Here is a 23,669-nt window from a genome sequence, read left to right on the forward strand (position 1 = left end):
AGAAGCTGCCACAGAGTAGCCAAAATTATAGATATTAGGGATGGAAAGGACCTATTAGATCATCACATCTGTCTCCAAGGGCCAGCGCCGGAGAAGCAATCGAAAGAAAATGACCCAGTTGCTCCAACTGCTCTCTGTGGTTAGCAAGACAAAAAAACATTTTCAAATAGAAATAAGTCTTGGAAATTTATGACTGAAATGCTGAATGCTCTTTCTTTTTAAAAAAATTATCTTGTCAATCAAAGTCTGGAGAAGCTGGGCTTTTTTGTTATTGGTTTTATATACTATCCATCCACTTACCTAAATGCATCTGTATTTGTGTGTATACAGAACACATACAGGCACTGCGGAGTCACCACTTACAGCTTTCAGTCACCTTTTGCGTAGTCATAGCTATATTCCTAATCAGCTACTGACTCATCTAGAAGTACAGATTCAGATTATGTTCTAGATTTGCTAGTGCAGGAATCACTCCCGTAGACTAAGTCTTCTCTTTTCTGGGAACTCAAGATTTAAGGAGGGGCCTGACCATTGGCAGATGATGCACACCAGCCCTGAACACGGATCCTGGGATAGGATTCTAACAGACACCAACGCCAAGGTCGTGAGGACTTCTCCATGGGCAGAGAGACCGGAGCAAGGGAGAGCTGTTAGCTTTCCTTGCTGGAACACTTCCAGTCATTCTGAATGACACCTTTCCACGGGACTTTTCAGATAAAATATTTTTGAAGAATTTGCATAAAAAATTTATATAAATACAAGAGTAGGATAAAGCAACGTAATTATATAAGGATTAAAGAGAGTCTCCCACACTGGCTGGGATGAGTAGAATGTGGGGACACATGAGATCCTTTTTCACTGGGAAACAGGAAGTCTTGAAAGGACACAGATGTGACTCAGGGCAGTGAGTAGGCCTGTGTTAGTATCTACCCCAGTATGGCTGGCAGCACAGAAAGACAAAAGGCAATTATGGGGAAATGAATCCAACCTCAAACTGTTCTACCAAAACACTCATTCTCTAAAACCTGTGCTGGCTATAATTGAATTATCAGTGAGAAAAGTATGATTTCTTTATTAAGGAACCATTGCTGAGTGGCTCAACATCTCATTGAGGAAACTTGTCAAAATATTCTCTAAAGAGTCTTTTAAATTTCCATCCTAAGGCAGACATATTGTCGCCTTCTAGGTCCTTAAAATAAAAATGTGACAGAAATAATTTTTAAAAAAGATTCCATATGGTTTACTATGCCCTTGTAGTAAAAATACATAAAAGTCTTAAATTATGAAACACTACAGCCCCTTCTCTAATTAATTTAGTTGATGAAATCTTGGTGTCTGGAGTTATTTCTATAAAAAGCTGGGCATCAAGCCCTTGGTCAAGAATATAAACTCCTACTGAACACTGTCTATGGGAAAGTTTAATACTGACTCACATCATTTTGACTTGTCAGGTCTTTTCCAGGAACTTAACCTGCCAAAGGGATGCAGACGGACTTCTTGTTTAAAGAAGAGGGGCGCACAGGCCTCTCCTATGAATCTGGATGCCGAAGGAAGTGGAAAACCCATCGTCATCGGACATTTGAAGACCAACCCATGGTAATAATACCACATCTCCTATTTTCCAGCCTTGGGAAACTCGGAAGACCTTTGCTTCTAGTTTTTATTGTATTCAAGTGAGGAAGGAAGAGGCTCAGAATCAACTACTTAGAAGCAGCTAAGCCAGAAAAGGAAATGGGCACCCGAGGAAAAGCAGTTATTCGTGACACCAGACAAACTCCCCACTGCAGTCACTCTTTCCATTCTGATTTCTTTTACCTGTCGACTAGTTCCACTCTTCTGTTTTTCCCCTAATTATGCACGAGGCATGGCTGCGACATGCTCAGACTCTGGTCAGCTTCATTAACCTTCCTGAAAGCTACTCTGTGGAGCTGTGAGTCTATACATGGCAGCCATCTTAAAATGGCTTTAGAGGTCGAGTTTTAGCAAGGCTTTAATTCTGCATTTTTAACTTAACTTTTGATTGTAAGGCTATTAAGGGACTGAATCCTTTGAAAAAAACTGAATGGAGAAGGAACCCTCTCGTCTCCCATGCCTCGGCTTCCTCTCTACACTCCCTTTCCACGAGAAACAGTATTTATTAACATCAGAAGAGAATAAAGACATTTAAAAAGTGATGCTATGTTTACCCATTCTTCTAGTTTGGAGAACAGATTATTTTCACAGAAGAACAGCTATGATAAATTCTCTATTTTTTTTTTAACCTTTTAGTGTTTTATTAAACAAAAGGATGATTAGCACACAAATAGTCTTGTTCACCCACAAAACTCACAATTAATTTGCATAAAGTAAATGCTGCCTCCTAGAATTTTCCTTGGTGAGCTGACATTCAAGGAGGCAGAGGGAACGGATGCTGGAGCATTACTCCTCTGCCCGACAATGTGATTTCACCCTTTATTTTTGGGAGGTTCCCGTCCACTAACTGGTTCAAAATTATCCTGAACAGAAAGCTTTAAGTTGATATCCTAAACATTTCTAAATAATGTCCCAGTGGCTGTAGAAAGTATTTTACCCAGTGGTTGCCTTGCTCTTCTGGAGACGAGAGAAATCCGCTTTGTTTCTTTAGATAATTATAAAGGCTAGCATACTGCATTTCCTCTGTGCCAGGCACTGCTCTGAGCACCTTACTCATATGAACACACTTGATTCTGACAATAATCCTATGTGCTGGGTGCTACCAGTAAGGCTATATAAGCTGCCCAAGGTCACTTATCCACTGAGCAGGGGAGCCATGATGTGAACCTAGGCAGCTGCTCCGGAGTCCATATTCTCAAACTGGATGTCATCCTGGCCTTGAATCACTGACACCTCAGGAAGCTCTAAAATCATCACAGAAACACGTACTCACTGAATGCACGCATGTCACGAGCACATGCTGAGTGCTGACTCCATCCCTAACCTCGGGCTGTGCTCTAGAGGCAGAAGAGTGAACACAACTCCGACGCCACTGGCATGGTGTCCGGTCGTCTCAACCAGTGAACAGTCGCACCATGCTTGGGGCTGGCATCTGCACGTAGGGCGAACTATCGGGTTGGCCAAAAGGTTCACTTGGTTTTTCTGTAAGATGTTATGGAAAAACATGAATGAACTTTTTGGTCAACTCAAAACAAAAGTCAAAACAGAGGCGGCCCCAAGTAGGGGAATAAAAATGAATGCAGAGATGGCAATAACAGGCCAAAAAAGAACTGGCTGAAATCAACTTTCCCAAAGCAAAATACACTGTGCAACAACTCTGCAGACTCTCAGAGTAGCCTTTGAACTTGTCTCCCTTGTGCGCTTGCTTCTGGCCTAGGGGACACTCTCTTCACAGCAGATGATCCTTTATCATCTACCTGGAGGTGAGAGTCAGTGAGTGACTGTCACTACTGACCTGATTCCAGTCCTAAGTCAGGAAAAGCTAACACCAAAGAGGAGATACCATGAGTCATTCAGTTTCTCGGATGAACCTGGTTACTACGTGGTGGGACTGTGCAGGGGGGCTGACATCACTGAACAGCTTCCTCTGCAGAGGGTCTTCCCCCATCCCCATCTGCTACCTCCCCTGGCCAGGGTGCTCCTTTCTTCTCTTTCTACCTCTGTAGATCTGGCTCCAACTGCCAGCCTCTCTTTGCACCTTGTCCCTACCCCTGTACAGGACCAAAAACTACAAGTGTAGGCATTTAAAATATACCTTAAGAGTGATTTAGAAAAATATTATTTATAGAAAAGATAAAAAGAAACATTAACCATTTAGATAATTCTTTTATCTCAGAGATTTTTCTAACAGAATCTGGGAACAGGATCAGTTCAATTCAGTTCAGTCACTCAGGATAGCTCTCTTTAAATACCTGAAGGTCTAGCTTATGAAACAGGATTAGCTATCTCCCTGAAGTTCCAAGAACCACCCCCCACCCCCGAGATAAAAACAGTATTTCCTTATCTGAAAGATAAAAAATGAACAAGAGGAAGCACAAAATGTGTTCTTGATGGGGAACGTGTTAGAATGAAAACCACCACGGAGTGCATTCTCTTCCATTCAACTCCACAACCCGCAGTTCTTGGGTTATCAAAGCACACTCAGGCCTGAAGGAGAAACTCAGGCTTTGTGATTTCAACACTGAAGCTCCTTCCATCACGCGGAATTGCACATAAACATGCTGCACTTTCTCGAGAGGGTCAGAGGACACTGCATGCTGAACCCTGCCCGCTTTTGCCTGGATCGCTCTGCCGTGGAGGAGGGAGCTGGGTGGTCTGCAGCCCCATCTCTCGGGCTGGCCAGTTCTGATTGGCAGATGCTTCTTTCTATCGAGATGGTCAGTTTTCATCTCTTAGGCTTGATGGCACACACTGTAACAGATAAGGGGCAGCAGACATCCTGTCTCTGGGGCACTCAGAAATGAATGCAAACTAATGCAAAACAGAATCAGAAGGCTTTTTTCCCCCCTTATTTTGCTCTCCTAATGAAACTGTCACTTTTAGTCATAGAATGGTTTCTTCATATCTTTCCACTACTCCTACTGTGCAGCCATAGGTACTGACTTGAAATGTGTTGTATTTGACTCTTCGTCAGTTCCAGTTTCTCAACTATTGCACGGAATCAAAAATTAATATACAGCAAAGGCCGCTATGACAAGAGATGGTGTATGGTTTTGTCAGCATATGTACATAAGGCAGATAGATGTCAAATATTTTCATACATCATATACACCTCTTATAGAAGTGTTCACATTTCCCCCCATTTTGGTTTAAGGACCGCCTTTAGGTCCCTAGCCACTGTGCTTCCTCTGATCGGGGACATTCATGATTGTCTAAAAGGCAGTCATTTATATGGCCACTACACTTAATAAAGACTGAAGAGCATCTACTGTCTCTCACCTGGCCTGCTCAAGCTGACTGGCTTTTTAATAACGTCAGTGAAAGTTGTGTGAGGAAATAATATCCTACAGTTCGTGGGTCCCTGGGGAGGAATATGGTCATTCCCAGAAGAGATTCAGACTTTGCTGAATCTGCTACTTTAAGAGTAAAACAGGAAGTTCAGTCCTCTTTTATTGTACCTTTTTCGTTTTTGAAAAGCTGCCCAAATAGTTCCAAGTCGACTTGAAGCAAAGTTATTCATGTCAAGAAGCCAAGATCTTTCTCCATGGTTTGCTGAATGAGGAAGGAAGAAAATGGTTTGCACTCAGCTGTCCTTGGCTTCTTCGGCTTGGGCCAAAGCACCAGGAAGGAGAAGGAATGAATAAGTGAAAGAGCTGGTGTTTATCTTTTAACAAAATCATGATGTTCTGTGCTCAGCTCCAGCAGTCAGATGTGGCCATTGCATCTTTAAGACAGGGAGTCTCTCCTCACAGAGACGACACCCTAATTATAGTGCTGCTGCCGGAGGGAGCTCACACATGCAAACCATTATGTAAAATATAATTTCTTTTTCTTTAGGAACACTCAAGATCATTAGACATGGTTTCTTCAATGCTAGAAAATCAGGCCAAAAATGAAAACAAACAGTTTCAAGTATTCGCAACATAATTCCCGCATGCATTTATGGAAATAGAGTAAAAGTGCCCTAAAATGTGGTTTGACATTTCATGCTGCCCTGGTATTTCTATTTTGCCAATTCCCTAACATGTGTTCTCTTATCCTATATCACTTTAGTTTCACTGTATTTCAAATATTCATTGAGCAACAGCCACAGTTATTACCAAATAGCTGTGCTTGGAGGGAGCTAGTGAACAACAGGAAGCAGCCCAGAAGCTTGTTGTAAATTAAACAAACTCCTTGTAAATTAAACACAGTAACATATGAACACAAATGCAGGGCATGACAACATGACATAACTTTTAAAAACAGCAATTAAATGCATAGCACTGCTTTCCCTAATGATGTGCTATGCTAATTCAAGGCTAAGGTGATGATTCTGTTGATTTAACAGTTTAACATGGAACTCATAAATGAGAATAAAATCTGTAATAAAGAAATCTTGGAGACTATAGCATTTATGAGTATAGAATTAGGTATGTTATTATATAGGAGAAAGATATACATTTCAATTCAATCCATTTTCTATATCATAAACTAACCCGAAACATTTCAATTTTCTATATCATAAACTATCCCAAAACATTTAGGCTGAACAGTAAGCAGTCTTTTCAGGCTGAAACAAATATATCCCTTTCTTAAATATTCAGGTTCTCAATGGGATATTGATTGGCAAATGATCTTTTTCATTTTTCTTGTCTGTTTTGCTTCTTTCACACTATTTACCTTTTTAATCTTTTAAAAATAGATATTCTGAAAATACAATAGAAAAGACATCACTTATAATATCAGTATCAAACATAAAGTACCTTAGGCACATGCACGTTTGAGCTGAGTAAGAGGACACAAGCAGGAAGAAAAACATATTCTCTGAACACAGATGGGTTTGCTGAAGGAAAGGAAGGTTCCGTTTGGGGGAACAGCCTTGCTGGAAGGGAAGGGATTGCCTAATAAGCAATCTTTTGCATTTACTGGTTTACTCTGTCCTAGATGAAAAAAATATCCAGGTCAGTTGGGTTGATGTCCATGTTTTTAAAGTCCATGTTCAGTTCAATGTTAACTGCCTTTTTTTTTTTTTAATGTGCCTGTTGATTTATTCAGATAAATAGGTCATCCAGTTTCTACCATCACAATGCTATAGCTATTATTATGTGGCATTCTGAACAGATTTTGTTTCCAAGTTTTTTACTGTATTCCACAGGTCAGTTTTCTTTAGTCCATTTTTCCTACCTAGGACCTTTGATGTATAAAAACACCTTTACGCATGAAGCCACTTCTGTACAGGACAAAAAGCATTATAGTTAGAATTCCTTGATAGTTCAGTTCAGTTCAGTTCAGTCACTCAGTCACGTCCAACTCTTTGCGACCCCATGAATCGCAGCACGCCAGGCCTCCCTGTCCATCACCAACTCCCGGAGTTCACTCAGACTCACGTCCATCGAATCAGTGATGCCATCCAGCCATCTCATCCTCAGTCTTCCCCTTCTGCTCCTGCCCCCAACCCCTCCCAGCATCAAAGTCTTTTCCAGTGAGTCAGCTCTTCGCATGAGGTGGCCAAAGTACTGGAGTTTCAGCTTTAGCATCATTCCTTCCAAAGAAATCCCAGGGCTGATCTCCTTTAGAATGGACTGGTTGGATCTTCTTGCAGTCCAAGGGACTCTCAAGAGTCTTCTCCAACATCACAGTTCAAACACATCAATTCCTCAGCGCTCAGCTTTCTTCATAGTCCAACTCTCACATCCATACATGACCACTGGAAAACCATAGTCTTGACTAGACGGACCTTAGTCGGCAAAGTAGTGTCTCTGCTTTTGAATATACTATCTAGGTTGGTCATAACTTTTCTTCCAAGGAGTAAGCGTCTTTTGATTTCATGGCTGCAATCACCATCTGCAGTGATTTTGGAGCCCCCCCAAATGAAGTCTGACACTGTTTCCAGTGTTTCCCCATCTATTTCCCATGGAGTGATGGGACCGGATACCATGATCTTCGTTTTCTGAATGTTGAGCTTTAAGCCAACTTTTTCACTCTCCTCTTTTACTTTCATCAAGAGGCTTTTAGTTCCTCTTCACTTTCTGCCATAAGGGTGGTGTCATCTGCATATCTGAGGTGATTGATATTTCTCCTGGCAATCTTGATTCCAGCTTGTGTTTCTTCCAGTCCAGCGTTTCTCATGATGTACTCTGCATAGAAGTTAAATAAGCAGGGTGACAATATACAGCCTTGACGTACTCCTTTTCCTATCTGGAACTAGTCTGTTGTTCCATGTCCAGTTCTAACTGTTGCTTCCTGGCCTGCATACAGATTTCTCAAGAGGCAGGTTAGGTGGTCTGGTATTCCCATCTCTTCGACCCGGATAATCACGATGGTGTGATCATTCATCTAGAACCAGACATCTTGGAATGTGAAGTCAAGTGGGCCTTAGAAAGCATCACTACAAACAAAGCTAGTGGAGGTGATGGATTTCCAGTTGAGCTATTTCAAATCCTGAAAGATGATGCTGTGAAAGTGCTGCACTCAATATGCCAGCAAATCTGGAAAACTCAGCAGTGGCCACAGGACTGGAAAAGGTCAGTTTTCATTCCAGTCCCAAAGAAAGGCAATGCCAAAAAATGCTCAAACTACCACACAATTGCACTCATCTCACACGCTAGTAAAGTAATGCTCAACATTCTCCAAGCCAGGCTTCAGCAATATGTGAACCGTGAACTCCCTGATGTTCAAGCTGGTTTTAGAAAAGGCAGAGAAACCAGAGATCAAATTGCCAACATCCGCTGGATCATAGAAAAAGCAAGAGAGTTCCAGAAAAACATCTATTTTTGCTTTATTGACTATGCCAAAGCCTTTGTGTGGATCACAATAAACTCTGGAAAATTCTAAAAGAGATGGGAATACCAGACCACCTAACCTGCCTCTTGAGAAATCTGTATGCAGGCCAGGAAGCAACAGTTAGAACTGGACATGGAACAACAGACTGGTTCCAAATAGGAAAAGGAGTACGTCAAGTCTGTATATTGTCACCCTGCTTATTTAACTTCTATGCAGAGTACATCATGAGAAACACTGGACTGGAAGAAACAGAAGCTGGAATCAAGATTGCCGGGAGAAATATCAATAACCTCAGATATGCAGAGGACACCACCTTTATGGCAGAAAGTGAAGAGGAGCTAAAGAGCCTCTTGATGAAAGTGAAAGAGAGCGAAAAAGTTGGCTTAAAGCTCAACATTCAGAAAATGAAGATCATGGCATCTGGTCCCATCACTTCATGGGAAATAGATGGGGAAACAGTAGAAACAGTGTCAGACTTTATTTTTTTGGGCTCCAAAACCACTGCAGATGGGGACTGCAGCCATGAAATTAAAAGACGCTTACTCCTTGGAAGAAAAGTTATGACCAACCTAGATGGTATATTCAAAAGCAGAGACATTACTTTGCCGACTAAGGTCCGTCTAGTCAAGGCTATGGTTTTTCCAGTGGTCATGTATGGATGTGAGAGTTGGACTATGAAGAAAGCTGAGCACCAAAGAATTGACGCATTTAAACTGTGGTGTTGGAGAAGACTCTTGAGAGTCCCTTGGACTGCAAGAAGATCCAACCAGTCCATTCTGAAGGAGATCAGCCCTGGGATTTCTTTGGAAGGAATGATGCTAAAGCTGAAGCTCCAGTACTTTGGCCACCTCATGCGAAGAGTTGACTCATTGGAAAAGACCCTGATGCTGGGAGGGATTGGGGGCAGGAGCAGAAGGGGAAGACTGAGGATGAGATGGCTGGATGGCATCATGGACTCGATGGACATGAGTCTGAGTGAACTCCGGGAGTTGGTGATGGACAGGGAGGCCTGGCGTGCTGCAATTCATGGGGTCACAAATAGTCGGACACGACTGAGCGACTGAACTGAACTGAACTCAACAGTGACATTGGTTGTAACATATTCTGCCTATGTAGACAAAGTCAAGGGCCCCAAAAGAGGTAAAATCAGTAACATGTTTTCCCCTAGTTTTAGGTCATATATGATGACATAAAACCAAAGGTAAAAGAAGAAAAAATAGAATCTGCAGTTGAAAATGATTTAAATTTGCTAGTTTCCAGCACTTTTGGAATATAGCCAGGGTTAATTTGGATTAGGCCTGCATTGCTCTAACCTGAAGTGGCCTAAAAAAAATAGACTTGATAGAACGAGGTTAAAAAAAATTAGAAAAAAGTCCACCTTTTTTTGAGTTGTGTGTAACTCAACACAACTGACAGTCTGTTCTCCAGTGGCCTAGCCCTGAATCAGAATGTTTTATTTGTGTCACTCTAGAAAAGCGTGATACTGTGTCTCAGTGAAAGGTATTTGTGATGAAAATAACTTATAGGCTAATCCCAGACTCCGTAAGGCAAATGCTCACAGGAGGGAATAGACCTGTTTTCAGGGAGAAACATTTTTAGAGTTTGCTGGAGATTTTTATTTCAAAATCTCCAAATTCAACAATTCTTCAGCCTCTGTAAACTTTCAGATGGAAAGCTCCAATATTTAGAGTAAATAATGTCTAAGCTTCCCCTTCACAGCAAGTTTTCTTTTTCTCCCCTGTCATAAGAGTGTTATATCCTGGCAACTGAAATACAGAACCCCTTTGTAGTAAAGCTATCACACTATACCACTCAGAATGTGTTGCTAATGAGGTTATTGCTTAATAGAACCATAGAAGGACATTGAAAAAAATACCCTGACAAATGTGTTGACCAAAGGATGCCAACAACTCTCCCAGGGTTCTGTCCGAAATTCAGGGATTTTTTTTTTTTTTTAAGTAAAAATGAACTTTAGTGTATGTGAAAAATCATAACATTGAAACATAAGTCCATTTATCTTTTAACTATTTTTCTAGTTCTCTTCCAAAATTTTACTGGTTATTAAAACACTGCTGTGTAAATAAAAATGTTCTGCTTTATAACTCACCCCCTATTTCTTGTCCTTACAATATAATAATGTCATTGTTTGTTATATCACACTTTTCCTTAAAGTAGTAAGGCTTGATGTGAAGGGCTTTAAATAGCAAGCTGAGGAAGGGCTTATGTAGGAAAATGAGACTGGGGGATCAGATACAGAAGGGGAGTTCAGAGAAGGACTCTGAAAGACTTCTACAAATCTGAGCCTGGAAAGAGTTTCTATATCATGATTTTCACAGAGATAAGCAGAGCTCTTCATAAACATCCTCCTATCTGCTAGGTGGGCTGTCCAAGGCTGAGCTGTCCATTAATAAGGTCATGGGGAATATATTACCAGAATATCAGTGAAGCCATTCCAATTCCCAAATTGGGAATATAGCTGCAAATAATTTAACCCATTTCATTAGCATATATCCTTTGCCTAGATGAGTAAAAATGCCCACTTCTCTTTCGAGAGATTCACAAGCAGTTTCTTCCTGTACCCAACTATTTTGAGTCTTTAGGACCACCAAAAATGAGAGCTCATGGCAGTCTATAAAATGTCAACACTCTCAAAGATAAAACACATGCATTGTAATTAGAATCACAGACTGTAGGAGCTGGAATGGGCCTTTGAGGTAATTTAGTTCAATCTTCTCATTGTACAGTTGAGCTTGAGTGACTTATCCAAATGTTATCCAGCCAGTTAATGGCTGGACTGGGAGTAGAACCAGGTCTCCTGACTCCTACTCCACTGCTTTTGCCATTAGGACAGGCTTCAGCCATGATATACTATTTAGACAAGGTCAGTAAACCCAGGCACTATCAAGACTTAATGGGAAGGGATTCTAGTAACAAGGGCCCTTAACAGAAAACTCCCTGTATCTAATTCCTACATGTTCAAGTTGAGGGGTAACTTGGTACTCTTTCAGCATGAAAAGGCAAAGGTAACTGTATAAACTGGATCTGAAATGTAAAAAAGAATCTGAAATGTTTTAAAAAAAAAACTTGCATAAAAATTAATTTAGCATGTGGTAAATGCAGAAAATGGACTCTGCCTTGGACATTTTGTCTCATATATTGCCCCTGTGTTAACAGGAGTGAGGAATTTCTGTTGCATGAGGTAGTCTTTCTCCAATGAACGTATGTTATAAACCAAACTCTTTCCACTGATGGCTAACTTGGGAATCAACAGACTTGGTTCTGTTCTGGGCTTTTCCAAGAATTAGTTTAGATACTCTTACTTCCTGAGTCCCAGTTTTCCAGTCCATAGGCTGAAAAGGTTGTTTTTTTATTTAAGTGTGAGGTTCTATGACAGTCTCTCAGGAGTTGACAAAGAAGCCAGGGGAAGAGTGCAGGGGAGGCCAAGCAAGGAAGTTCTGAGTTTTCTACCCCAACCTCAACTGGGCAGTTCTGCTTTGATCTGCTCTTAATATTAAGTTAATATGGAAGATTTTGTTTGAAGAACAAGTTAAGTGGTAAAGTTTTAAAACTACCCAAAAGTTGAGTACAATATTCCTTCTAACTCTGTTGGTCACTCTCCAGCTTAAAAGTCCTCCAACTGCACCCCATCAAAGATTAAGTCTAAGTTCCCAAAGAGCATTTCTCCCTGCCTCAGTCCCTACCTCCCCTCTTCTCATCTCCAGTCATTCCCACCACATGCTTCATGTGTTAATGTTTCCAAGTTGCTGGTCATTTTCTGACCATGCAGCACTGTTTCACGTCTCCTTGGATCTCTGTTTTTGCTCCTGTTCATCCTGCATCTCTTCCCTCTGCTTGACTAAACTCCTCTTACCCTTCAAATCTCAGCTCAGGAAATCTTCCTTTGTGAAGGCTTCTCTGAAATGGGACCAAACTTTCTTCTTAAATGGGACCAAAGTTGCTCCCATTTGGTCTTATGAAAGATTATCAGAGCAATTAAACATTATAATGAAATTATATAATTCTACCCTGTCTCTTTCAACTGGGCTGTAAACACCTCATGAGCAAGGTCTTTTTCTTGTACATTTGTTAAAATTGGAAGAAGAAATAAAATAACTTGATCAAAAATTTTACTTTCAAAAATTCTGCAAAAGGCCTTGATGATGCACAGCTTATTCTCTTGTTAAAAAACCTATCCAAGCTAATAAAGAACTGAGTCTCCAAAAGGATATGACTGTTGATAAGAAGCAGTAGGAAGGTTCAGCCAGAGATAACAGCACTCTATTTAGTAATAAAAAGTGTTTCAAAAACTTTCCTCAAAGGAAAAAAAAAAAAAAACACTGGAAAAAATCATTAATTAAAAACAAAACTTACTTGGTTAGAAACCCTACTTGGTCTTAGATCTCTTTCTTTTTTCCTTTTAAAGCAAAACAGAACACCCACCTGAGAGTCCTGAGGGCAAACCTGGGGGCTTGGGAAGAGTTGTCAGTTTGGTATAGTTCCCACTGAGGATGCTGCTGCTGCTGCTGCTGCTGCTAGGTCACTTCAGTTGTGTCCAACTCTGTGCGACCCCATAGACGGCAGCCCACCAGGCTCCCCCGTCCCTGGGATTCTCCAGGTAGGAGTACTGGAGTGGGTTGCCATTTCCTTCTCCAAAGCATGAAAGTGAAAAGTGAAAGTGAAGTCGCTCAGTCGTGTCCGACCCTCAGCGACCCCATGGACTGCAGCCTACCAGGCTCCTATGTCCATGGGATTTTCCAGGCAGGAGTACTGGAGTGGGGTGCCATTGTCTTCTCCAACTGAGGATGCTAATGACACATAAACCTTTCATATGTCCTCACTTCCTCACCCTTGATTTAAGGGGTGCTGTGGTGTGCTTAGCTGATCAGTTATATCTGACTCTTTGCTACCCCATGGACTGTAGTCCACCAGGCTCCTCCGTCCATGGGGATTCTTCAGGCAAGAAAACTGGAGTGGGTTGCCATGCCCTCCTCAAGGGGATCTTCCCAACTCAGGGATCAAACCTAGGTCTCCCACATTGCAAGGGGATTCTTTACCATCTGAGCCACAAGGGAAGCCCAAGAATACTGGAGTGGGTAGCCTATCCCTTCTCCAGGGGACTTCCTGACCCAGGAATCGAGCCAGGGTCTCCTGCATTGTAGGTGGATTCTTTACCAGCTGAGCTACCAGGGAAGCCCGATTTAAGGGGAGTTGGCACAAAAAGTCTGCATGAATCATGTTTTATTGTTGAACTGGGCAGTTAGAAAGAAAGAAAAGATTAACAATGACGAAAGCAGAAGGTTTCAGTGTGAATCACAGGAAGTTCAGTCTTTTTCTGCACTAGCTGAGGTGACAACTCCATTTATGGTCCAGAGGAAGCACGAGAAGACTTGAAACCATTTGTTCGACTCATGTCCTAAACAGTGCTCTGGCCTCACGTACTTATTATTCCCCGAAGCCTTCAGGGGTTGCTTGAGTGGAAGTTCTAAATTATTCCTCAGTTGGTAAAACATTAGCTCCCAGTCAGGCAAGTAGGAATGAGTGATTAAAATCAGTATAGACACAAATCATTACCTGGGGCTGCTCTTGAATCAGAGGAATAACACGTTTAGTCAAGAGAAATTCCTCAGTTACAAAGAATATCCAAACACCTAGGTATTCTTAGATATTATGGAGAGGACAGTCAAAGGAAGCATTATTGTGGTCCTTTAACCACAGTTATTAAATAGTAGCAACTTGAAGATTCTATTTCTCAAATAAAATGAATTAAAAGTCACTATAATTACTGAAATTCAGGCCACAGATGATTAATCTTCAAAGAACCTTTTAGCTTGTTTCTTATGAAGGAAGATGCAACTTTTATTTTTAGTAAAATACACAAGATAAGTATCTACTAAATGGCCCATCTTCAGTTCAGAAAAAATTAAACCTCTTCCACTACAAGAAGATTCAGCTAGTCTGAATTCTAACTTCCCTTGCTATCTCTTCTCACAAGTACTTTTTATTTCTTAAGAGGTAATAAGCAATCCCACCCCAATGCTGATCTATAGTCTCAGCTTGCCTGTGCAAGCCTGTGTCACACACATGTGTGACACATGGTGGAATCTCATCGGTTCACAGTCCTGCAAAAACCACAACCCCTCAACTTTCGAGAAAGCAAAGGCCTCTTAACCTAAGTGCACATTAGCTGCTGGCTCGGGCAGGCTGGATGATATGGAGGCCTCCGCAGCGGGCAGGCGCACCACGGCCAGGCCCTCATTAAGCTATTGAATTTCATTCCAGTAACTGTTCAAGTACATTCTTCATTGTACCAGAAAGTGTGTTTGTTTGATTCTGGTACTTTGATGTTCCCCCATCTACTCTTCCTCCATACTCCCTCATCCCTGCACCCCTGTTCTGGTACTTGTTCCTATGCTAACACACAAAATATCAGTAATTCTCAATGGGTCTCCTGGTCATTAGTGCAAATTAGTGAGGTTTTACTGAATATGGTCAGGTTTGATTTGCCAAGTTCTTTTCCCGTTAAGGTTTTAAACCCATGTGTATTTCAAGGGAAATCTAATTTGTAGGTTTCGGATTCATTTACACTCAACTCACAAACGTGGTTCTGTGAGTGCCTCCATAGCCAGTGGACAAGAAGCCACAGGAGCTGGTTTCCCTTCCTTTTAACAAGTTCTTGTTAGAATGTTTGCTTTGAAGTAAGTATTTGGATCATGCTGGAAGCAAATAGAACTAAACCCCAAGAAAATGTAGAGTAAAATTGAAAAACCAAGTTCAAAATGGGTGTCTCTTGCCCCCAATAATTACACGTTTTAAAGACAAAATTCTTAAGCATGGAACCATCCATTTCAGCCTTTTAAGGATGATGTCACCACCTGCCTGCCCAGAGGAGGCTACACTTCATGATGCTTCCGTCTTGCAGGATGACAAGGGAATCGTCTATGAGTAGGTGACTTTCTCTGCTCAGTCTCTGCCCCATGAACTCTGGGCAGCCCCTGGGCAGCTGCTGGGCCACCCGCTCTGCTCCACCATCCCACTGGGACTTCACTGGTGGCATCTTCTCAGCTTCCATTTCTGCCCATGGGCATTCCCACACCTACTGACTCCTGCCTGTCTCCCCTTCTTAGCTAGCTCCTTAGTTCTTTCTTAGCTCCTTAGTTCTTGCACTTCACCCCAGCCACAGCTTCCTGCGCCCCACCTCCCAAGAGGACAGAGTCCTGGCCATCCGGTCATAGATCCCTAATCTGCTTTTTGTCTGAGGTCCTCAACTGCGGACCAATCGCTGCAATCCTGGACCCTTGTTCTTTGGCTTCCCGGCTGGGCTTCTGTGATGATGGCTTCCTTTCTATCTATCTATATCACCCCATGGTAGACCCACTGCTGATTTGGGTTCCTGTGTGTCACTCTGATTTGCTCTGAATAAAAGGGCCAAATCTCACCGATGTTTCTACTACCCATATCCATCAGCAGTAGGATGGGAGTCTTTAGGAGACTTCTTATCCTTGCAGATGGCAACAACAGTGCTTAAAAAGGCAGACCCTCTCTAGCTGTGTCAGCTCTTGTCCAAACATCAAAACTAAACAATTCTCCACACTGAGAATATGTTGGTTTGCCTCCCCCAACCCCCCACTCCAAGAGTATCTGCCTGGAATAGCATATCACACCCCAAGAAGTGCAGCAATTCCAAAAAAGTCCTCTACCAGCTGTCTCCTGTACAAACAATTCCTTCCAGGCCTTGGGAGTTCACTTCAAGTGACTTTGGAGAAAAATTGCCCTGGATGCTGCTAAATACTGGGATGACTCATTAAGACAGTGGTGAGCTCTGAGTGGTGAACAAAGAGCTGAGATATGAACCACTAACAGCAACTAAGACTCCAGCAGATTCAGACAGACTTTAAATTGCAACTGCTCTGAGAAATCTACAATTCAGGGACTAGAAAACAAGGCCCGTGGATATATAACTACAAATATATATATAAAACATATAGCTGTATTATATAGTTGTTATATTATTGCTATAAATAAAAGCAAAAAAAAAACCCAAAAAACCAAAAACTAAGCCAATTATGGATGCCTATGAATGAGCAGGGCTTCTTGAGGTGTCTCAGTGGGTAAAGAATCTGCTTGCAATGCAGGAGCCACAGGAGATGCAGGTTTGATCCCTGGGTGGGGAAGATCCCTGGAGGAGGGCATGGCAACCCACTCCAGTATTCTTGCCTGAAAAATCTGATTCACAGAGGAACCTGGTGGGCTATAGTCCAACCAGGGCTGCAAAGAGTCAGACATCACTGAAACTATTGAGCACAGGCACATATGAATGAACAAGCCCTTTACAAACCTGCCTGGAACCCTTTACTCCCACACTTTAGAGAAGGCAGTGCATGATCCATCAGAAGATAATCATTATCTCACAGCCACCAGTCAGAGTCTCTAGAAAGGACTTTCAGATGCTAATGCTAGTCATTCATTCATCTTCACTCATTCACTTCCTCATTTATCCATCTTTACAAGGTGACAACCACATGTTAGGAGACACTTAATATTCTCTCTCTTGGTTGAGAAAGAATTTCTAGGGATAAGAGTAGAGAAGAGAAGCATCTTTTTCCATTTCCCAACCCTCAAGCAAAAGTAGAAAGCAAATTATTTTGAAGTCCATATATGTATATGCTGCTGCTGCTGCTAAGTCGCTTCAGTCGTGTCCGACTCGGTGCGATCCCACAGACGGCAGCCCACCAGGCTCCCCCGTCCCTGGGATTCTCCAGACAAGAACACTGGAGTGGGGTGCCATTGCCTTCTCCCATATATGTATATAAAAGTACTCAAAAGCCTATAACCTGTTTTTTTCTAATCTTCTGCCAAATTTGCTTTTTAAAAAAGAATTGTGACATTTTTCATTCTCGTATTTCTCAACTCTTTTTATTGATTTAAATAATGATGCTTTCACAAAGTATATGTTATAACTAGCCTCTACTAATGGAGCAATGCCCCTTTTCTCACAACATAACTCTTTCAATTTAACATATACAGAACATAGCATGATTTAAAATGATGATCTAAAAGAAAAAAACATTAAACATTAGTAAATAAGATGAATGCTTAGGTACTGGTGTTTGGAACTTAGTTTGAAAAGCTTCAAACAAAAAAGAGGTGGTTGATGAATAGAGAGTAGACAGATCTGTAAGAAAATAAGAAGAGTAAAAATATTAATTGTGGATATAGGTGGTGGGTATATGGGTGCTCACCATAAAATCCTATCAACTTGTCTATACGCCTGTGTGTTTTATGCTACAGTTTCCATAATAAAATACTGGGGGAACGGTTCATCAAGAAGTCATTTCCACTTCTATTTCTTTTACACATTTGTTGAGGGTACATTTATTATTTCTCTAATTTTGGAAGCTTGTGAAATTTAACATTGTTTTCTTTATAACCTAAAAAGGAGGATAGTGAGTTCAGACCACTTGAAATGAAGAGAGGTTCTAGAGTAAAATATCCAGAGGAACTGCTATGGATTAAATTGTGTTTCCCTCTCAGAAATCCTATGTTGAAGCCCTATTGCCCAATGTGACTGGTTTTGGAGGCAGAACTTTTAGGAAGTAATTAAGGTTAAATGAGGTCATAAGGGTGGGGTCCTAACCCCTAGGATGTGTGGTTTTATAAGAGGAGGGGAGTGGGAAAGACCATGTGAGGTTATACCCACCGAGTAGCTACATGCAAGCCAGACAGAGAGCTCTCACCAGGGGCCAAGCTGGCCAGCACTTGGATCTGGGACTCCAGAACTGTCAGAAAAGAGACATCTGTTATTTAAGCCACTCCGTCTACGGTATTCTGTAACGGCAGTCTGAGCTGACTAATACAGAGCCTGGAAGTTAAACATCTGTGGATGTTTAAGAAGTCTGCATGCAGTTAACACAGAGGGAGAAGAAGATCTGAATCAGTTCATTCAGAACTAGAATGATGGAATGTTAGAGCTGGAGGAGGTTTTAGCAACTATGTCATCAAAATGCTCATACAGATGAGGGAACAGAAGCTCACAGAGGTCAAGTGATTTGTCTGAGATCCTTCAGGGAGATTAGTGGCACAGCCAAAGAGTTTAAGCCCAAGCCTCTTGACTCCTGCTCTTTTCGCCACATGACACAGCTTCAGTAAATCAACACCCCTTGAGCCAACTGTTAGCAGCCAAAAATCTAATTTCTTTTCTCCTACTGAAGTCTACTTCAAGAATTTAGCCCCATTTTTTTTGGACTTTGTACTTTTCTCTTTCCTCTTACATTACAAATTCCCTGGTGGCTCAGATGGTAACGAATCTGCCTGCAGTGAAGTAGACCTGGGTTTGATCCTGGGGTTGGGAAGATACCCTGAGAAGGGAATGGCAACCTACTTCAGCATTCTTGCTTGGATAATTCCATGGACTGAGGAGCCTGGCGGCCTACAGTCCATGGCATTGCAAAGGGTCAGACACAACTGAGCAGCTAACTCAATATACCCTACAGTAGTCCATATCAATTTACTCATACAGACTTCTACAGAGAAGTCTTCTGAACAAACACAAAATATGTATGGTTTTCCAGTAGTCACATATAGATATGAGAGTTGGACCATAAGGAAGGCTAAGCACCAAAGAACTGATGCTTTCAAATTGTGGTGCTGGAAAAGACTCTTGAGAGTCTCTTGGACAGCAAGGAGATCAAACCAGTCAATCCTAAAGGAAATCAACCCTGAATATTCATTGAAGGATTGATGCTGAAGCTCTAATACTTTGGCCATCTGATGCAAAGAGCCACTTCACCAGAAAAGACTCTGATGCTGGGAAAGATTGAGGGCAGGAGGAGAAGGGGGTGACAGAGGATGAGATGGTTAGACAGCATCACCGAATCAATGGACATGAATTTGAGCAAACTCTGGGAGATACTGAAGGACAGGGGAGCGGGGCATGCTACAGTCCATAGGGTACAGCAAACAGATACAACTTAGCGAAACAACAACAAATACAAAAGTATACACACAAAAACCAACATTTAAATTGAGACAAATGGTGACTCAATTATTCATCTGCAGGAGAGGCCTGTGTGCCCAAAGATAGCATAGGTGTACATTGGAAGGAATCTTACTTCCTAATAGTCGCCTATTATAACACATAAAGACATTCTAGAAAAATAATAAAAAGTATTTGTTTTCCAAATTAATCATTTATAGTCTAATTTAGCATAGTATTATATCTTTATAACATTTAAAATATCCATTTTGATAAAACATTCTCATAAACAGGCCAAGAAAACCAGGTTAATAAGCCTGTGTGTTTTATAGGGCAATAAAATAATACATTTTTATAACATTTAAAAATAATATAAAATATAAAATTGAACAATATAATAAGTGAGCATTATTTTGTTAAAAAAGTTATTATAGAACATTTTATTTAACTTTCCACTAGGTAAACGAGAGTATGTGAAGATAAATACTCTTAATGATGTGGATACAATGGAAATATGGCAATGACGTCCAGAAATGGTAATAACCTATTAGTACCAGTTGATATTTAAAAATTTTTAACAAGTTTTTAATTTTCTGCATCAACTTAGATTCAGCTACTGAACTGGGCCACAAAACAATCCATTCCATACTTTTTCTTTTTATATTTATGTCTACAACTGTATGGTGTATTTGTGAAGTAACTTGATTCATCACCAGTCTTTTCAAAAGAATGTGTTGCAAGCTCTGAAGATAATTACCAGAGAGTAATTTCAAAAATATTTTGAGTAAAGACAGCATTGTTTAAAATTGGAGAGCTACTCAAGGACATTTTGTTTTCAAAGACACAACCTTTGAGAAATAACGCCTTGGTTATATTTGAAAACAAAACAGGAAGAATAATAAAACTAGTCAAATCGCTTCTAGTTTCCCCTGTCTTTTTAACATGGCTAAGATCACGCTGGGGCTTCCCTGGTGGCTCAGAGGTTAAAGCGTCTGCCTGCAATGCGGGAGACGTGGGTTCGATTCCTGGGTTGGGAAGATCCCCTGGAGAAGGAAAAGGCAACCCACTCCAGTATTCTTGCCTGGAGAACCCCATGGACGGAGGAGCCTGGTGGGCTACAGTCTAAGGGGTCGCAAAGAGTTGGACACGACTGAGCGACTTCACTTCACTTCACTTCAAGATGATGCTGGCACTGGCTGGGAGTGTGGTGTATTCCTAACGCATTAACTGCATAGAAGACAATGAGATCTTGCTTTTCGAGCATTCACCCAAAGCAGAACAACACTTAGTGGAAAAGACTAGAGAACAAAGACTCTACTGTAATCTTTGCACTGTGCGGCATGTGGAATCTTAGTTCCCTGACCAGGGATCGAACCTGCGGCCCCTGCATTGGAAGCACTGAGTCTTAACCACTGGACCACCAGGGAAGTCCCCAAAGAATCTATTTTAAAACCAAACCATTACTTACTGCTTTAACAGCCTATACAATAAACAATGGAATTCATGCCTCTTATCCAAATAAGTGAGAAATGAGAAGATGTAACTGAGGTAGGGTAAAGTGAGTGATTATCTCACAGGCAGTGTCAGCACAAGTGAGGCAGCTCAAAGAGTTCCTGGGAATTAAGTAGGATTCTCTTCCACCCTCCTAGGTGGTGACGCCCTGGTGGGACCTAGGTTTGAAGGAGGTGTTGCCATATGTCCCACAGACTCAAAATCCTAGGGGCAAATACCACCCCATCTTTCCCATTCCTCACTTTTTTCTGTAAGACAGTCTTGGCAGCACTGTTTAGATGCTGTGAGAATCAACTCTACATTTAAAAAATAGACAATGTTTGAAAGATATACGCACAAACAATGCGGTTTAGTAGAAGACCTGAATTCAAGCTTCAGCTCTCCTACTGTGTGATCTCAGAAAAAAAAATGATGACCTTTGATGAATCACAGCTTCCTCATCGGCAAAATCATCATCATCATAAACACTGTCATCACCATTGCTAAGACTTATGGAGTTCTGACTGCATTCCAGGCAATGCTGTAAGGGCTTTCACATATTTTAACTCATTTAATCCCTAACAAGTCCATGAGAAGGTACTATTACTAGTCACATTTTCTACATGAGGAAGCTGAGTCATGGAAGTAAACTGCCCAAAGAGAGCTCTTATTCCATAGAGTGGCTCTGAGATCAAATACAAAATTACTAAGATGATGGATGAAAGGGATCTTTAAGATCATCTAGCCTTAGAAAGGAAAAGGGGGCGACAGAGGATGAGATGGTAGCATGGCATCACTGACTCAATGGACAGGAGTCTGAGCAAACTCCAGGAGATAGTGAAGGACAGGGGAGCCTGGCATGCTGCAATCCATGGGGTCACAAAGAGTTAGACATGACTGAGCGACTAGACAACAACAAAAAGCCTTAAACTCTAACTAAATATGAGGCCTCTGAGATTCACAAAAGAGCTTGTTAACTGAAGCCATCAAGCCTCTTCTAGATTTTATTCTAATGGCCTTTTAAAAGTACTTCTCTCCTTTTCTCTAAGTAATTTTCATGCATTCTTTCACTTACATGTATAACATTTCTCTAGGGTAGAAAAGTCAGAACAAGTTGTCTTCTGCTTTTTAAAAAACAGGTTAGAAGACTCAGCATACCTCAAAGTCAGCATGGAGTACAGCTGGACAGGTCAAGGTCAGATGTATGACAGTGGAAACGACAGCACGATTAGGATGACTCTGATTACCACCCCATTAATTGCACCCTGATTCTCGTTAGGTCACTGTGCCAAAGCCTCTTATGCACATTCTCTCATTTACTGCTAAACGTGCCTTTGAAAGTAGAACTTGACATGTTACTAGTTTTAAAATCAGAGAATGGCTGAGCCTGAGGTTGAAAAAGCACAGACTTTCTGGAGTCAAGATTCCAAATCCCAGTTGTGTTGACTCAACCCAAGGTCCTACTACAGAGGAGAAACTGAAGGCTAGGCCGATGACGTGGTTTGGGCTTTGGGCTGGACGTGGAGAACAGAAACCTCCTCTCTGTGGAGGAGACACACACAGGTCCTAACTCTTTCAGCAGCATATCAGCTTTATTTGTCAAAACGGATTTTTAAAAACAATGGCTGGATTACCCTACAGTTCATTAGTCATCATACAGAAATCCACTGTGATGAAAATGTTCACTTAAGATTTAGTGGAGGGGAAACGGAACTTGTTCAGCAATTCTTGGCTATAGAAATGCCCTCCTTTAATATCACCAGCTATTGGAAGCAACGTGCCCTAATCTTCAGTGTTGATACTTTTGGAGATGAGATGAAGTTTCTGACTTGGTGTCGTGTGTTTGTTGTTGTTTGTTTTTTAACTGAGTCCAAATTGCTCTTTTCCCAAAGACTGTATCCTGCATAGGTTGCTGTGCAGCCAGCTTCCAAGACAGTCCCTGGTAATTCTTGCCCCTTGGTATTCCTGCCCTTGCATGGCTCCTCCCACACTGAATCAGGATTGGTAAAGCTATCAGCATGACCCTTAGGTAGGGTGCAGAAGGCCCTTGTGATTTTCTCCATGCTCTCTTGGGTTTCCAGCTCTGGAATAAGCCAGTTGCCATGCAATGAGGACACGTAATCTCACAGAGAACTGAGATCTCCAGGCAATGGCCAGCACTAACCGTGACAGCCATATAATAAGTGAGCCACCTTAGAAGGAACCATCTGACTTCAGTCAGCACCCGGCTGACAGCTGACTATAATCTCATGGGAAATCACAAAAGCCAGGCTCAACCCTACTGCTCCCAAATTCCGGGCCCATAGTAATTATGTGACATCAAATGATAACTGTTGTTTTAAGACACTGAGTTCTGGGATTGTTACAGACATCACAGATATGACACAGTAGATAATGAGTACTGTTGCCAACCTTGAGAGCAGGCAATGGCTTACTGTGATTCTCTTATCATCCATAAACCACTATCATTCCATCAGTTATTACAGACCCAACTACTATGAACAATCACAGCTGGTAAAGGTCAGCAGTTACATCATTACATTCTGATTTATATTTGGTTGTAACAGGCATTATTTTGGGGGGAGGTGGTATTTTTCAAGGTGATCATATACAAGATATGGCTGTCTCCATTTTCTGAGATGCTGACTTCATCAGCAAAATCCCCAATTTGATACAATTACTGGTAACATATGTTTACTGTGCTTTCTCCAATGTTAAGTTTTAAAAAAAGAGAAAAATTGCTTAGTTTCTAACTTTTTTGAAGATAAACTCTGACATAGTGGCTCTGACTGTGGGCAGTGAGGAAGGA

General features: G+C 41.4%; 1 protein-coding gene and 1 non-coding gene across 6 annotated transcripts in view; both read right to left on the bottom strand.

Moving 5' to 3' along the window:
* SUPT3H (SPT3 homolog, SAGA and STAGA complex component) overlaps positions 1-23,669 on the bottom strand; it is a 401,575-nt gene that overhangs the window by 32,758 nt on the left and 345,148 nt on the right. Inside the window, exons 12-13 of one of the 5 annotated variants that reach the window (XM_015102732.4) lie at positions 18,095-18,173; positions 17,282-17,569 (exon numbers count right to left, since the gene is read on the bottom strand). The exons of the other annotated variants lie outside the window; for them this stretch is intronic. Of the exons in view, the coding sequence (XP_014958218.1) occupies positions 18,102-18,173 (72 nt within the window). The 3' untranslated portion in view covers positions 17,282-17,569; positions 18,095-18,101. Of the gene's footprint in view, positions 1-17,281; positions 17,570-18,094; positions 18,174-23,669 lie in introns of those variants that run through there. 5 annotated transcript variants of the gene reach the window in all.
* On the bottom strand, positions 20,724-20,796 carry TRNAG-UCC (transfer RNA glycine (anticodon UCC)). The gene has a single exon. It is a non-coding gene; the product is annotated as a tRNA-Gly (tRNA).

This window comes from Ovis aries, chromosome 20, assembly GCF_016772045.2.
Source record: "Ovis aries strain OAR_USU_Benz2616 breed Rambouillet chromosome 20, ARS-UI_Ramb_v3.0, whole genome shotgun sequence".
NCBI lineage: Eukaryota > Metazoa > Chordata > Mammalia > Artiodactyla > Bovidae > Ovis > Ovis aries.